The sequence below is a fragment of the Mya arenaria genome, chromosome 3, assembly GCF_026914265.1.
Source record: "Mya arenaria isolate MELC-2E11 chromosome 3, ASM2691426v1".
NCBI classification, from domain to species: Eukaryota; Metazoa; Mollusca; class Bivalvia; order Myida; family Myidae; genus Mya; species Mya arenaria.
Window position 1 is genome coordinate 90,861,315 of NC_069124.1, and position 17,747 is coordinate 90,879,061.

The window sequence follows — 17,747 nt, forward strand, 5'->3', positions numbered from 1 at the left end:
CATGTGGAATAACAAGAAAAAACAGCCCCACCCTCTAATGGCCATTTTTATTAACACGCAAACAGTACTTAAAAGTCGTTATGTTTTCAAAGAACATCACCAAATATATGTTTCTATGAAATTATTTTGAAATCCATCCAGCTTTTTGTGAAGAGATCATTTTTAACGTGTGGTTTTGTTTTGCCTGTTATGCATGGTACCACTTCAATTGAAAAAGTATGAAAAAATACAACACAGGGTACAGTACCTTGAACTCAAGGTAGCACACCCCTAATGGGCACCATTTCAAACTATGATCAGCTTGATAATTTCTTAATGTGTATTATTTCATGGATTCAAAAACAAAATTTAAAAGAAATTTATCGTCAAATAACAATTTTATTTAAATTTGAATTACCCTACCCCCATTTCAGAATTGTCGATAAAAACGACATCACCCGAGAGACAAGAACAATCCTTTATTTTTCACTATTTTGGTAATAATTTGGTATCAGAGTAACAAGAAATATATCTGCTTTCAGAAGTAATACATTAATGATTACCATCACCAACAAATATAATCATACTGTACTGAAATAGCCAATTGGTAGGTCAAGTTTAACATACTGTTTTGCCCGCGTAAAATTGTAACATCGATGTTAAAAAGGAAAAAAAACAAGTTCTAGAAATACTCATGACCTGTTCTTTAATAATAGTTATGTAATTCCCAACCACCTATTTCAGCCGTGCCGGCAAGTTATACAATCTCCACAGGAGCTAATATTTATGTGTAAAATTGTATTTAAATACTTTTTAATGAAAAATACAATCTTAACGTTTGTAAATATGTTAACTAATGAAAACAAAGAATAAGAAAAAAACAACAAAACAATTGTGCATCTGGCTGGATTAGAACTACTAGTACCTTGAAAACCTCAACAGATTCGTAGTCCTGTGCTTAACAACATAAGCTAAAGCATTAAAACTGAGTTTCAAGTGGAGGCTTTCATTATGTTAGGGTTGTGCTACCTTGAATTTGAAATTGGGCTAGTGGCTTATATAAGATAAGAGGGTCACATGAATATAACTTAAAACAATTATGCGAAAATATTTTGAAACATTGTTTACGGATATAATGCAAAACATCTACAACTTGGCCTGCTCACAAGTATGGCTGGTTGGTTCTATGTTCATTTTGTGAGCTCTCTTGTCTTCTGCATACCCCATAGTCCGCGAGGTTTTTAGTTCGGATTAAAACATGTCGTGGCGTTATACAACCGGATTATTTTTAAATCGATGTTTATAAATCTGTGTTGAACACACCACTGAACCGCTCATCATATCTTGACGTTGTAAAGAAGACAAACCAAGAGAAAGGCAAAGAGCAGATCAATCTGTGTCGGTCTTTATTTCCCTGTTGGCAGAATCCATCCACTTCTGCACAAGGACAGCTACATGTATGAACATGTCGCGGACCACGGAACTCGAAACCATATCAGATTGTGTTATGCCTAAAATAGGTCCTACCTTTGGTACAAGTATTTTGAAAGAAAAAGATGCAGGGTTGGACTTGGAAACCACATCATTTGCTAGTTTATCTTAATACACTTTCTTTCCCCGGGGTAAAAGAATTAGGATGCATTAAAGTTTCAGTCGTTGCCCTACATGATCAATGTGTTCTGTTAACGTTAACAAATGGTCAAAGTAAGAAGCACGAGGTTATCATTCTAAATTATATTCCAGGCTTCTTTCTTAATGATGAAACATCATTAAAAAATATGCTTTGATGGCATTTTAGAATCACCTGGAGCACGAAATAGCACGGTTTTTAAAATAGTTGCTCAAATATTTTCAGCATTATTCGGATATAATATAAAAAAAACTACAATAAAGAATAAAGCAGGCGAGCATTTTATCCAATTATGATTTAATACTGTAAAAAAGAGAGCTGTCATCTAAGAGGCTTAAATATTTTACATAGGTTATCATTTTGATATGTCGCTTTTATTTTTAATAATGCTTTCTTTATTTGTTCCCAGTTTTAGTACAGTGATGCATTTTATTATGAAACTCTATGATCAAACCGTTTTAAACCTTTTATTTTTTTAAGGCAGACTGTGTGTGATGCTCATAGTTTCAAACAATGACTGCATTGTATCTTTGAAAGTTTTTGCATTAGGCACTCTGAATTGTGGTCGTTCGTCTGCAGATAGAGTTGGTATCTCTAATCATAAAAACACTTGGAGTTTACCTATAAGTTTATTAATATTTGTTTTATTATTAAGTATCCTAAAGTTAATGCATACTTTGATAAGATTTATCTTATACGCTTTTTCTTTATTTAGGATTGTTGGGATAAGAGTTAGGTTTGTGCACAGTTGTAAACTGGTTTAAACCCCCAATAAAATTTACATTTTACTGACCGTTCCAAGGCGGTACCTAACAATCCTTGATAAACATACCTAGTTTTTTATATATAGTATGTACGCACTGTGCTGTTTCTGGAGTTTTGTGCTGTTCTTCCATGTTTCTTGTTTGTGATTTTTGTTTCTATGTCTTTGGCGTCTACCCAGTGCCATTAAACCGGGTGTATGTTTAAACTTTTTGCTACTGAGCTTGTTTCTGCAGTTTTTTCACATAAGTATTGAATAATGATATCGCTGCAAGCTATCATCAACTGCTTAAAAAGATCTTTTACTCGGTTTCAAATTTTAAATAATTTTTGAAAAGTTAATGTTTAGCCCCGACGCCTGGGTACATCATCGGGCGCCCATAAAATCCAACAACAAGCAAGATGTTGAAACAGCCAATATTGGATTTTCTTTTTGTTTATTCTTTCGGTTCAATGCAATGCTCGATCTCTAAAAGAAGATATAGTGTGAAAAGGTCAAGGTTCCCCTGAGAAAAAACGTAAACACACAGAATGGCCTTCAAGATGTTAAGACCGTTAACAAGGCTGTTGGTACGTGAATTAATTATTTTTTAATCAGAATTCTATTATTGTAAGATCGTGAATATCTATTGCTCATGTCTTTTTTGTATTGTAAATGTAATGTGTGAAAGATGTATTATATCCAGCGTTAGAATTTGTACACATAATAATTGTCTATGTACAGTATGATCAGTAAATTCAGTAAGAAATATATCACATATTGCTTAATGCATCTGGTGGGGAGCAAACCCACGACCTCTCCGTCCACAGGTGGACACTCCATAGTATCTCTACCACATCAATTTAAGTTACTGATCATAATACATAGTGACTTGTTGATAAATTTCGCCAACTTTAATGGAACATTACTCATACTTCTTAAATGAGCTCTATAGATTTTTGGGTCAGTAGGTCAAACTGGCAGTCAAAGGACATGGTGAACTTTCCATGAATAAGGTGGAATGTCATATAAATGGGTGCACATTTGTCATGGTTAGGTCATGACTCTTGCTAAGTCAAAAAGTTCAAGGACATGGTGACCTTTTATAGAAAAATGATTTCCACTCAATATATCAAAGATGCCTGATCCCACAGTATGCTAACTCAGTTGTAAATCCTTATGGACAGTAGAGGACCACAGAATGATTTTTATGTCAGTATTTCAAAAATTAAGGTCGTAGAGACCAATTTTACACTAAATTAGCTATTAAATTTGGTTAGACAACAATAGTCTTCACTGACAGGCAACCCATCCAGCTGGTGAAGTTCCAGTTAGTAGGTTTTCCATGTTTAAAAAATGTGTAACAGGCTCCTGGTTTGACCAACACATGCCTGTACTAAGTAATGAGCTATATTACATTTATTTCAGAGACATGTGCCAATGCAGACAGCTGCAATCCATTCTAGCCCAGCAGCTTTACAGGTTTGAATGCTTTATTTTTTTAAGAAAATAACAAGTATTTATGCAAGAAGACAATGACAAGTATTTATGCCTTTAGATGAATGTTATAAATAAAACAGATAAAATAGTATTGAGTTCATGACAAGGGAAGAAATAAAATAATACATACTCCTGTAGAATATACAATGAAACCATATTTTGATTATATATAATCATATATAATTTATATAGAAATGGAACATTGGGAAGATCAATCATATAGCCATAGCAGTTCCGGACATGGAAAAAGCTGCAGCATTATACAGAGATGTTCTTGGAGCTAAAGTCAGTGAAAAACATGTAAGTTATAAAATCCATTGAAAAGATTGGCTACTGTGATAAGAACATTAGCTATAGTGATGTATGTACAATAGCTATAGTGGTATGGATAAATTGGGTATGGTGATAGGTATACATTAGCTTAGGTGATAGGCATTCATTGACTATAGTGAAAGGTATACATTTGCTACTGTGATAGGTATACATTTGCTATAGTGATAGGCATTTATTTGCTATATAGTAATTGGTAAACGTTGGCTACTGTGATAGGTATACATTGGCTATCTGTTGAAAGATATACATTGGCTGTAGTGTTGTGGTCAACATTGGCTACTGTGATATTTACATTGGCTAAGGTGATATGAACATTGGCTATAGTTAAAGGTATACATTATTCTCATTCAGGTTTGATAATAATATAAGCATCATCGCTGTGGTGTATAATAGTGTATATACATTGGCTATAGTGATGGGTGCGTTGGGTACATTGGCTAGGTACATTGGCTATAGTGATGGGTACATTGGCTAGGTACATTGGCTATAGTTATAGGTACATTGGCTATAGTGATGGGTACATTGGCTATAGTGATGGGTACATTGGCTATAGTGATGGGTACATTGACTTTAGTGATTGGTACATTGGCTATAGTGATGGGTACATTGGCTATAGTGATGGGTACATTGACTTTAGTGATTGGTACATTGGCTATAGTGATGGGTACATTGGCTATAGTGGTGGGTACATTGCCTATAGTGATGGGTAGATTGGCTATAGTGATTGGTACATTGGCTAAAGTGATGGGTACATTGGCTATAGTGATGGGTACATTGGCAATAGTGATGGGTACATTGGCTATAGTGATGGGTACATTGGCTATAGTGATTGGTACATTGGCTAAAGTGATGGGTACATTGGCAATAGTGATGGGTACATTGGCAATAGTGATGGGTACATTGGCTATAGTGATTGGTACATTGGCTATAGTGATGGGTACATTGGCTATAGTGATGGGTACATTGGCTATAGTGATGGGTACATTGGCAATAGTGATGGGTACATTGGCTATAGTGATGGGTACATTGGCTGTAGTGATGGGTACATTGGCTATAGTGATTGGTACATTGGCTATAGTGATGGGTACATTGGCTATAGTGATGGGTACATTGGCTTTAGTGATGAGTACATTGGCTGTAGTGATGGGTACATTGGCTGTAGTGATGGGGTACATTGGCTATAGTGATGGGTACATTGGCTATAGTGATGGGTACATTGGCTATAGTGATGGGTACATTGGCTATAGTGATGGGTACATTGGCAATAGTGATTGGTACATTGGCTATAGTGATGGGTACATAGGCTATAGTGATGGGTACATTGGCTATAGTGATGGGTACATTGGCAATAGTGATGGGTACATTGGCAATAGTGATGGGTACATTGGCTATAGTGATTGGTACATTGGCTAAAGTGATGTTTACATTGGCTATAGAGATAGGTACATTGGCTATAGTGATGGGTACATTGACTATAGTGATTGGTACATTGGCTATAGTGATGGGTACATTGACTATAGTGATTGGTACATTGGCTATAGTGATGGGTACATTGGCTATTGTTATTGGTACATTGACTTTAGTGATTGGTACATTGGCTATAGAGATAGGTACATTGGCTATAGTGATGGGTACATTGGCTATTGTTATTGGTACATTGACTTTAGTGATTGGTACATTGGCTATAGAGATAGGTACATTGACTTTAGTGATTGGTACATTGGCTATAGTGATGGGTACATTGGCTATAGTGATGGGTACATTGACTATAGTGATGAGTACATTGGCTATAGTGATGGGTACATTGGCTATAGTGATGGTTACATTGGCTATAGTGATGATACATTGGCTATAGTGATGGTTACATTGGCTATAGTGATAGGTACATTGGCTATAGTGATGGGTAGATTGGCTATAGAGATAGATACATTGGCTATGGTGATGAGTACATTGGCTATAGTGATGAGTACATTGGCTATAGTGATAGGTAGATTGGCTATAGTAATGGGTATATTGGCTAGGTACATTGGCTATAGTGATGGGTACATTGGCTATAGTGAAAGGTACATTGGCTATAGAGATAGGTACACTGGCTATAGTGATGGGTACATTGGCTATAGTGATGTGTACATTGGCTATAGTGATGGGTACATTGACTTTAGTGATTGGTACATTGGCTATAGTGATGTGTACATTGGCTATAGTGATGGGTACATTGACTTTAGTGATTGGTACATTGGCTATAGTGATGGGTACATTGGCTATAGTGATGGGTACATTGGCTATAGTGATGGGTACATTGGCTATAGTGATGGGTACATTGGCTATAGTGATGGGTACATTGGCTATAGTGATGGGTACATTGGCTATAGTGGTAGGTTCATTGGCTACTGTGATATGTACATTGGCTATAGTGGTGGGTACATTGACTATAGTGATGGATACATTGGCTATAGTGATGGGTAGATTGGCTATAGTGATGGGTACATTGGCTATAGTGATGATACATTGGCTATAGTGATGGGTACATTGGCTATAGTGATGGGTACATTGGCTATAGTGATGGGTACATTGACTTTAGTGATTGGTACATTGGCTATAGTGATGTGTACATTGGCTATAGTGATAGGTTCATTGGCTATATTGATGGGTACATTGGCTATAGTGGTAGGTTCATTGGCTACTGTGATATGTACATTGGCTATAGTGGTGGGTACATTGACTATAGTGATGGGTACATTGGCTATAGTGATGGGTACATTGGCTATAGTGATGGGTACATTGGCTATAGGGATGATACATTGGCTATAGTGATGGGTAGATTGGCTATAGTGATGGGTACATTGGCTATAGTGATGATACATTGGCTATAGTGATGGGTACATTGGCTGTAGTGATGGGTACATTGGCTATAGTGATGGGTACATTGGCTATAGTGATGGGTAGATTGGCTATAGAGATAGATACATTGGCTATAGTGATGAGTACATTGGCTATAGTGATAGGTAGATTGGCTATAGTAATGGGTATATTGGCTAGGTACATTGGCTATAGTGATGGGTACATTGGCTATAGTGATGATACATTGGCTATAGAGATAGGTACACTGGCTATAGTGATGGGTACATTGGCTATAGTGATGTGTACATTGACTTTAGTGATTGGTACATTGGCTATAGTGATGGGTACATTGGCTATAGTGATGGGTACATTGGCTATAGTGGTAGGTACATTGGCTATAGTGATGGGTACATTGGCTATAGTGATGGGTACATTGGCTATAGTGATGGGTACATTGGCTATAGTGATTGGTACATTGGCTATAGTGATGGGTACATTGGCTATAGTGATGATACATTGGCTATAGTGATGGGTACATTGGCTATAGTGATGGGTACATTGGCTATAGTGATGGTTACATTGACTTTAGTGATTGGTACATTGGCTATAGTGATGGGTACATTGGCTATAGTGATGGGTACATTGGCTATAGTGATGGGTACATTGACTTTAGTGATGGGTACAGTGGCTATAGTGATGTGTACATTGGCTATAGTGGTAGGTACATTGACTTTAGTGATTGGTACATTGGCTATAGTGATGTGTACATTGGCTATAGTGATGGGTACATTGACTTTAGTGATAGGTACATTGGCTATAGAGATAGGTACATTGGCTCTAGTGGTGGGTACATTGGCTATAGTGATGGGTACATTGACTATAGTGGTGGGTACATTGACTATAGTGATGGGTACATTGACTATAGTGGTAGGTACATTGGCTATAGTGGTGGGTACATTGACTATAGTGATGGGTACATTGACTATAGTGGTGGGTACATTGACTATAGTGGTGGGTACATTGGCTATAGTGGTAGGTACATTGGCTATAGTGGTGGGTACATTGGCTATAGTGGTGGGTACATTGGCTATAGTGGTAGGTACATTGGCTATAGTGGTGGGTACATTGGCTATAGTGGTGGGTACATTGGCTATAGTGGTAGGTACATTGGCTATAGTGGTGGGTACATTGGCTATAGTGGTGGGTACATTGGCTATAGTGATGGGTACATTGGCTACTGTGATATGTACATTGGCTATAGTGGTGGGTACATTGGCTATAGTGGTGGGTACATTGGCTACTGTGATATGTACATTGGCTATAGTGGTGGGTACATTGACTATAGTGATGGGTACATTGGCTATAGTGGTGGGTACATTGGCTATAGTGATGGGTACATTGGCTATAGTGGTGGGTACATTGGCTATAGTGATGGGTACATTGGCTATAGTGATGGGTACATTGGCTATAGTGATGGGTACATTGGCTATAGTGGTGGGTACATTGGCTATAGTGGTGGGTACATTGGCTATAGTGGTAGGTACATTGGCTATAGTGGTAGGTACATTGGCTATAGTGGTGGGTACATTGGCTATAGTGGTAGGTACATTGGCTATAGTGGTGGGTACATTGGCTATAGTGATGGGTACATTGACTATAGTGATGGGTACATTGGCTATAGTGATGTGTACATTGGCTATAGTGGTGGGTACATTGGCTATAGTGGTGGGTACATTGGCTATAGTGATGGGTACATTGGCTATAGTGATGGGTACATTGGCTATAGTGGTAGGTACATTGGCTATAGTGATGGGTACATTGGCTATAGTGGTGGGTACATTGACTATAGTGATGGGTACATTGGCTTTAGTGATTGGTACATTGGCTATAGTGATGGGTACATTGGCTATAGTGATGGGTACATTGGGTATAGTGATGGGTACATTGACTATAGTGATTGGTACATTGGCTATAGTGGTGGGTACATTGGCTATAGTGATGGGTACATTGGCTTTAGTGATTGGTACATTGGCTATAGTGATGGGTACATTGGCTATAGTGATGGGTACATTGACTTTAGTGATAGGTACATTGGCTATAGAGATAGGTACATTGGCTTTAGTGATTGGTACATTGGCTATAGTGATGGGTACATTGGCTATAGTGATGGGTACATTGGCTATAGTGATGGGTACATTGGCTATAGTGATGGGTACATTGGCTATAGTGATGGGTACATTGGCTATAGTGATGGGTACATTGGCTATAGTGATGGGTACATTGACTTTAGTGATGGGTACATTGGCTATAGTGATTTGTACATTGGCTATAGTGATGAGTACATTGGCTATAGTGATGGGTACATTGGCTATAGTGATGAGTACATTGACTATAGTGATGGGTACATTGGCTATAGTGATGGGTACATTGGCTATAGTGATGGGTACGTTGGCTATAGTGATGGGTGCATTGGCTATAGTGATAGGTACATTGGCTATAGTGATAGGTACATTGGCTATTGATATTGGTACATAAATAAGCAATTAAAATCTGACCTTTGCAGCCTCAGCCCGATCATGGAGTGTACACAGTGTTTGTTGAACTTGGAGACACCAAAATAGAGGTAAGGCACATCCTTTGCTGGTTGATGAGTTGAGGTTTTTTTTTGTCATCTCATTCATTACCATTTATAAAATACCATTCTCCCTCATTTTAGCTTGTCGTCATGGCGTTGCCACAGCCTTAGTCTTGATGCATCGTCATGACGGTTTGCGTCAAGCGAGAAATTTGCAGTAACATGTTTACAATGACAATATATATTCCCATGTTCATGTAGAAAGGCCATATAATCTGAAATAAATTTGTTTTCGGTTGTGTCCTTGGGCAATTGAGAAAAACGGGCTGGTTGTTAACCCACCAACGTGCTAAGTTGCTCTAAAGTAATGAAACACTATTGCTGTTTCAAAGTATTAGATGCTATATCATATATTTATTTATAAATATGTCTTAACTTTTAGTTGCTGAACCCAATGGGTGATAAAAGCCCAATCCAGAATTTCCTGGATAAGAACAAAGGCGGTGGAATGCATCATATTTGTCTTGAGGTAACTTGAATGGTTTTGTTAGTACTCAGATGGGAGATATTACAGTCTTAAAATGAGTCTTTGCTATTAAAGCGTAAATCTACATGGCATCTTTTCTAACTAGACTGGTTAAATAAGGCCTATTGAAAGCTACTTATAATCATCTTACTTCATAGAAAAAACTTTCAACCAAAATGATAGCTTTGTTTTAAAATGTGTTCAGACAACACTTAACAATAACAATGAACATTCAGATGTTGACAATTTTCGTTTATAACTCCACGATATCAAATTGTCTCTACATGTTACATAGAACCGTCTAGTTAAATCTGTCTCCAGTGTTGTAATGGATATGTCACCGACTGCAGACCTAGAGTAACCGGATTCAAATCCTTTTATTTTAGATTCTTATAAAGTTCAAAAATGTCAACTTTAAATATGTTTTTCCAATTTCCAGAAAAGTTTTATATTTGATTACATCAACTGAAACAGCAGCAAAATGTGCCTTCATGGTGGCTTTTAATCCACTTTGTAAGATATTTAGGATCCCATATAGTACAAAATTTTATTCAACGAGTTCAGGAAATCTGTTCATAAAGGAGCCTTTGGCGAACAGTGCTTTCTTTGAATAACCGCAGAACCATTCGACAATATCCCTGGTATATCAACTCTTATAATGGCAATTTTCATAGGCATATGCTTGATAGTTTTTGAAATATTTGAACTACAAAAACGCCAATAAAGAAAAGATGTCACAAAAAAATTAAGTGGTAAAAGTTGCAAGATATTGGAAATTATGGTACGTTGATCTGCAGGTTGACAACATCAAGGCAGCCATGGACGATCTGAAATCGAGGAACATCCGACTGTTGAGCGCCGAGCCGAAGATCGGAGCGCACGGGAAGCCGGTGGTGTTCCTTCACCCAAAGGACTGTAACGGGACGCTCGTGGAGCTCGAGGAGGTGTGAGACCTGCCCGACATGTGGCACGTGTACAGGGATACACGCACAGTGTGCTGTGCCGAGATTAGTAGTGTGGTACCCACCATGAGTATAGCTGGTACATACATAATTGTTTGTCTAGTTGTTACTTATCATAGCTAGCTCTTATTATGCGTTTTTAAAACTATAAAAGTGTTAATGAGTTATTCCACAAATTGTATTTATTTTTATTAGGGATGCAAACGAATGGTAAACTTGATATTCTTATATTCAGTATTTTATTGATCGAATATTCGATTACCATAATGAACATTTTAGAAGTTGTAGTAAACAATAACTGTTCGCTATGATATAGACAGGGCCTTTTTACTCGTCTTTGTCTTAGCATTTACCGTCGGACCATGTTTTTCCCAAATAAGCCTCCGAAATTCCCCATTATCAGAGATTAAGAAAAAAACACCATAAAGCAATTTATTTGTTTACAAACCACAATCAAAATCGATTATTTTTGATTACACTGCGTTCTGTTTTGTTAACAAGACGAAGATATATCAGCGAAGATCGTAACTCCCCGGTTGACGTTATGCGCTAACACAATACTCGTCGAGTTGGGTGTCTGATATTCGATATTGTGAATTACCTCGCAGTTACGCTCAGGGATTGACCTTTACTTACTTTAGCTACAGAAAAACCAAACCATTTCGGGAACTAGTACTATAAGCATTTTTAAGTTTTTATACTCGCACTTGGCCCTTGTCCATTCAGCGAGTGCTACACTTAGATTATCGTTTTGGAGCATTGTCAAGTATGTTAGCACTAGACCAGTCCACGCTTTAGCCAGTTATTTTAAGATTACAGAGACTATACATGACTCGAGGATGTGCATATGACGTGAATGCAGTGTATTGTCATTCCGTTCACGCCTCGGGTATTTTGGGCCAATCGTTGTAAAAACAAGACATACTAACTTTAAACACAAGAAAGCGACTGCAGGCAAAATCTTTATTACTTTTGTATTTATTCAACAAAAAACACGAATATTCGAATACCGATTTTTACATTCGAATACCAAAATTTCGATAGAATATTCGTTTGCATCCCTACTTTTTACCAACTGAAAATTCACTACATGTTTGTTATTATTATGGCAACATTAATGCGAATACGTAAATTTTTCACTGTCAAGGCATTTTCGTTATTTGTATTATATATTTATATATTCTTTATTTAAACTACTTTCCCAATAAAATATTGCCTTTTTATATCTTTTTAAGAAGTTTTCACAAGTCCCCATGCTTTTCGTAAATGAGGGCTGTAGCTTATGTTACGTTTAGCCTATCCAAGCTCTCCTGTCGATTTCTGGCGCATGCTTGTTCATATGAGCGATGGAGATTCTCTCTGACGCCCAGTCCCGACCGATGAAGAAATGTCGTGCGGCGGTCCTGGTCGGTCGGCCCCGCTGCAGCCGGCGGACAGTGTAAAAGAGTGGAGCGTCCGTGCGTAGGTCGCCTGTCTGGTCAGCCCGTGGCTGAGACGTACCAACACGCACAGTAACACAGACGGGAAGACGCTCAGGCAGATTTCTGTAAACAAGGACGATTTGATTGATTACCACGATAGAAAATACATGATCAAAGCATAATGAAATCGTTATGTCGTGTTTTCTACAGATAACGTAGGTACAGTTCTACTAAAACATGCAAGGTAGTTGTACATTCGCCAAGTCTTTTTACATAGAAATCTTGACGTCCATAGTGAATAACCCGCAATGGGTTATGACGTCATTGTAAATTTCACTATCATGTTGGCTCTGATTGGAATAGCGCGACGTCATTTAACCAATGATCGATGTTAATTATCAGCCTCTACTTCAGTATACACACATATGCCGTCGGTATCCCGTTTTTTAAATATACTCAATAAATACGTTTCTACCAATTTTTTATGGTAATTAATAACCATTCAAAATGTAAAATTAACGAATTATTGCATTTGTTCATGTTTCATACAGTATGAACGCATAAGGGTAAGCAGACTCGCTAGAGCTTCATGGAATCTGCTCACATGCCCTCCTGCATTCATACAGCATGGACACACATACACATTTGATAAATCCTTATAGCATAAAAGTGTTTTAACTTAACAGAAACGTAGTAGCACTAAGTGTTTTTTGACCAGATGCTCAGTAGTATGGTGCACATAGACATGTCGACGGTAACATGTACACAGTAAAGCACACACAGCAAACATGAACACAAACATGTGCAAATCAGTTACACACATACAGAAAACATGAAGACAGTTGGACACACAGAGCAAACTTCAACACCGTTATACACACACAGAGTAAAACACACACAGCAAACACACATATACACGGAAAGTGTTCACAGTTACACACACAGCAAACATGTACACTTACACACCTAGCACAGGTGTTTACAGTTACACACACAGCAAACATGTACACAGTTACACACACAACAAGCGTGTACGTACGGTTTTGTTACTTCATCTAGAACGCCTTTATTTAAATGCTCATTTGTGAGTGTTTCGTCCCGGTTCAGCTGATTGTGTATCTGGGTACTATCGTATAACAACTTCACTCTGTCAAGGTAGGCCTTGTAGCTGCGGAGTTCTGCCATTTTGCGCTTCCGTTCATCGTCGGCCTTTGAGGACACATCAAGTCTCCGGAAGAAGTCCCGTCGAAGCGTTGCTGTTGCTGCAGTGCGATCTTTATTATAAGTTGACTTGAAACGACATTTTGTGTGTAGGGTCGGAATTTCAGTTATATATATATACTTATTTTTTTAATAAAGTTATCTTCATGATATTAATGAATATTAATGAAACATATTCTTCCAAAACACAGACCTTGTCGTCTTCCTGGTGATATGAGTTCGCGTCTGTCTGCACGAGAATCGAGTCGCGGCAGGCAACTCAATGTTGGCGCAGATTTCTGGTGGTGGAAAAATAATAATATAATTAACTATTATTGTTTGCTAACCAAGCCAAAGCTACTAAATTGAATGAAACATACTATTGCTTACACTCCCGGCATGAATAACTAAGTTCGTAGCACAAACAACGAACATGCGTTGCGTTATTATTTCAGCAAAATATTCCTCACTCTTCGATGACTTTAATCTCAGTTGAAAATCGATCAATGTTGCACAATGACGATCTATACCCTTCAAACACAACCATATGAAACTTGGTTTGTTTCATACCTGCACGCCGGTTACATTAAACTGACGATTGTTGTAATGAATTTGCCAACCCTGTGGTGTTGTTTCGCAGCATTTACTGTCAAGTTGTACCGTACAACATATACACAATGGCGAGCCGGTACGACATTTTACCTTTTTCATTTATATTGCTTAATATGTATAATTACAATGTATAACCCTGTATTATAATTAATAAAGCAACAAATAAAAGTCAAATATAGAGATAGGTAAATTACATATAAAGTGATATCCATCTCTGACAACTTGCACCAATGTGGATCTCTAGTACATTGTGTTAAGACTAATTAAAATTTAATGGACGGAACTTTCATTTGTTATATTGCTCTTTTATGAAAATACATTCAATGTTCCATTTATATCTATCGGAATTTATTTTAAATAAAATGGGTTGTTTTCGTAAAGAAAATTAAGAAACGACTTTTTTTGAAAGCATTTCAGTTGAATGACACGAAGCGTTTATGGCTACTGACAGATTTTCAATACTTTTTGTGCCAGATAAAATTTATAAGTATTCACCCCTTCAGCTCTATTCCTTAATACACTTGTTTTGAATAAAGTGATTTTTGAAACCTGAATATCAAAATAAAGAAAAATATATGCATAGGAAACTCGCGGTGCGATAGAGCCTAGAACATGTAATTACCATTAATTATTATCCTAAATTGTCGTTCAGATGCTTTTAAAATTGTGTTGCAAAAAGACTTACTATGATTCTACGACGATTGTCCATGTAGTGAGCGTACCCATGTGGGAAGACTATCCAGAGTTGAATAAAGCCATAATAAACTGTTACTTCACAGTTTGTTTTCAATTAACGGGATCAAAAGCGAATATAATGCTTATATTGGATTTGCTGACAAAATATTACAACCAATCGATTCTTTGATATTTAATATTCAATATTACATGTCAAAATGAACGTCCAGAATTGGAAAATAGATATATTTGCCGATAAGCTCGGATTACTAGTATCTGTTTTCCAAAATTGATTTAATTTACACTAATCAAGTTAAGCCCTATTCTATTTTGCTACAATAGCGGGAACACCCTCGTCCATGTGCACAAGGGACGAGGCTGTCGGAAACACTTCCTTCTAGGTGTTCCCCCGTCAATTGGACATGAGAGAGCCGGCTGTCGGGAACTCCTCCATTCATGGGGCACGAGGGGAGAAGCCTGTCGGGAGCACCTCCGTTTGGGAGTTCTTCCTTCCATGGGACCATGAACAAGGGAGGAGACCATCGGGAGCTCCTCCGCCAAGGGGGCACGAGGGGAGGAGGGTGTCGGTAACAACTCCGTCCATGGAGATCGTGTACACATCCGTCCATGGGGCATGCGGAGAGAATGCTGTTGGGAACACTTCCGCCCTTGAAAAACGAGGGGATTAGGCTATCGAGTATACATCCGTCCATCGGTACGTACGAGGGAAGGCTGTCGGGAACCATATTAATGCCGTGGGACACGAAGGATTGAGGGTGTCCCTTACACCTCCGCCCATTGAACTCGAGGGGAGTGAGCTGTCTGAAATTCGACGCCCATGTAGCAAGAGGGGAGTAAAAACGGGGCGGGGATGAGGCTATCGAGAACACATCTGTCCGTGGGACAAAAGGGGAGTAGGCTGTTCGGGAACACCTCTGTCCATGGAAAACGAGGGGAGCAGACTATCGAGAACACATCTGTCCATCAGGTACGAGACAGAGGGGCTGACTGGAACAAATCCGGTCATGTGGCACGAGCGGAGGAGTCTGTCTGAAACACTTTTCTTGGACCGCTGGGCACCGTGAAGGGGATGAGGTTGTCGGGAACACCTACGCCCATAGAAAACGAGGAGATGTGTTGTCGGGAACGCCTACGCCCATGAAAAACGAGGGGGTGAGGTTGTCGGGAACACCTACGCCCATGGAAAACGAGGGGATGAGGTTGTCGGGAACACCTACGCCCATGGAAAACGAGGAGATGTGTTGTCGGGAACGCCTACGCCCATGGAAAACGAGGGGATGAGGTTGTCGGGGACACCTACGCCCACGGAAAACAAGGAGATGTGTTGTCTGGAACGCCTACGCCCGTGGGAAACGAGGGGATGAGGTTGTCAGGAACGCCTACGCCCATGGGAAACGAGGGGTGAGGTTGTCGGGAACACCTACGCACTTGGGAAACAAGAAGATGTGTTGTCGGGAACGCCTAAGCCCATGGAAAACGAGGGGATGAGGTTGTCGGGAACACCTACGCCGGCAATGGAAAACGAGGGGATGAGGTTGTCGGGAACACCTACGCCGGCAATGGAAAACGAGGGGATGAGGTTGTCGGGAACACCTACGCCGGCAATGGAAAACGAGGGAATGAGATTGTCGGGAACACTTACGCCCATGGAAAACGAGGAGATGTGTTGTCGGGAACGCCTACGCCCATGGAAAACGAGGGGATGAGGTTGTCGGGAACACCTACGCCCATGGAAAACGAGGAGATGTGTTGTCGGGAACGCCTACGCCCATGGAAAACGAGGGGATGAGGTTGTCGGGGACACCTACGCCCATTGAAAACGAGGGGAGGAGTTTTTTTTGTCGGAAACACCTACGCCCATGGAACACAAGAGGGGGGGAGACTATCGAGAACACACCCGTCCATGCATGTGATACGAGGGGAGGAGGCTGTAAAAACAACAACACCTTACGCCGTGGGGCAAAAAGGGGTGAGGCTTTTGGGAACACTTCCGTCCTGGGGCACGAGGGCATGAGACCTTCGGAACCACATCTGTTTATCAGAGATACAGAAAAGATCGAGTCTGACGGGATCACGACTTCCATGAACACATCCGTCCACGTGACACGAAGGAAGGAGGCTGTTGGGAACACATTCGTCTATGAGACACGAGGGGGGGGGGGGGGGTGCTATCGAGAACACATCCCGGTCCAAACGCACGAGGGAATTAGGTTTTTGGTAACACATTCGTGACATCGGACATTCGGGGAACACAACCTTCCATGGTACACGAGGGAAGGTGGCTGTCGAAACAATATCTGTTTATGGTGCACAAGCCGGGATGAGGTTGACGGTACACTTCCGTCAATGTTGCACGAGTAGAAGTGGCTGTAAGAAATACATTCGTCCATGGGACACGAGGGGGGAGGGTGTCGCGGTTCCGTTAGCATGTTTCTATGGACATTGTTTTAAAGACAAACACTTTCCAGGGTAACATCGTGGTAACAGGTGTTTTTTACAGTACAATGAATGGACGCGGAATGGACAACATACTTTTCTCACCATTAATAGTTACATTTGTGTTTGTATATAACTGATTTGTTCAACGTCATTAATATTGTATTCTGTACTTATATTTTATTCTGAATTCCATTCCACTTCCGAAAAAATCACTGAGGATTGCCATGAAAAATGTACGTAACGGGTTCGAATATAGAATATTATGGCGAATCATACATATTATGCACTACA

At 39.3% G+C, this 17,747-nt stretch overlaps 2 protein-coding genes across 2 annotated transcripts; one reads left to right on the top strand and one right to left on the bottom strand.

Moving 5' to 3' along the window:
• The first annotated feature begins 2,834 nt into the window (after positions 1-2,834).
• LOC128229258 (methylmalonyl-CoA epimerase, mitochondrial-like) lies at positions 2,835-12,311 on the top strand. Its single transcript, XM_052941052.1, has 6 exons — positions 2,835-2,941; positions 3,780-3,833; positions 4,044-4,151; positions 9,589-9,648; positions 10,043-10,129; positions 10,924-12,311. Exons 1-6 carry the CDS (start codon positions 2,903-2,905, stop codon positions 11,074-11,076), a joined length of 501 nt encoding a protein of 166 aa, XP_052797012.1. The 5' UTR covers positions 2,835-2,902; the 3' UTR covers positions 11,077-12,311.
• Positions 12,038-15,164, bottom strand: LOC128229257 (uncharacterized). The gene is made up of 4 exons (XM_052941050.1): positions 15,007-15,164; positions 13,924-14,008; positions 13,549-13,771; positions 12,038-12,632 (listed from the first exon to the last, which is right to left on the bottom strand). The coding sequence occupies exons 1-4, from the start codon at positions 15,028-15,030 to the stop codon at positions 12,380-12,382; spliced, it is 585 nt and encodes a 194-aa protein (XP_052797010.1). The 5' UTR covers positions 15,031-15,164; the 3' UTR covers positions 12,038-12,379.
• Positions 15,165-17,747: the final 2,583 nt, after the last annotated feature.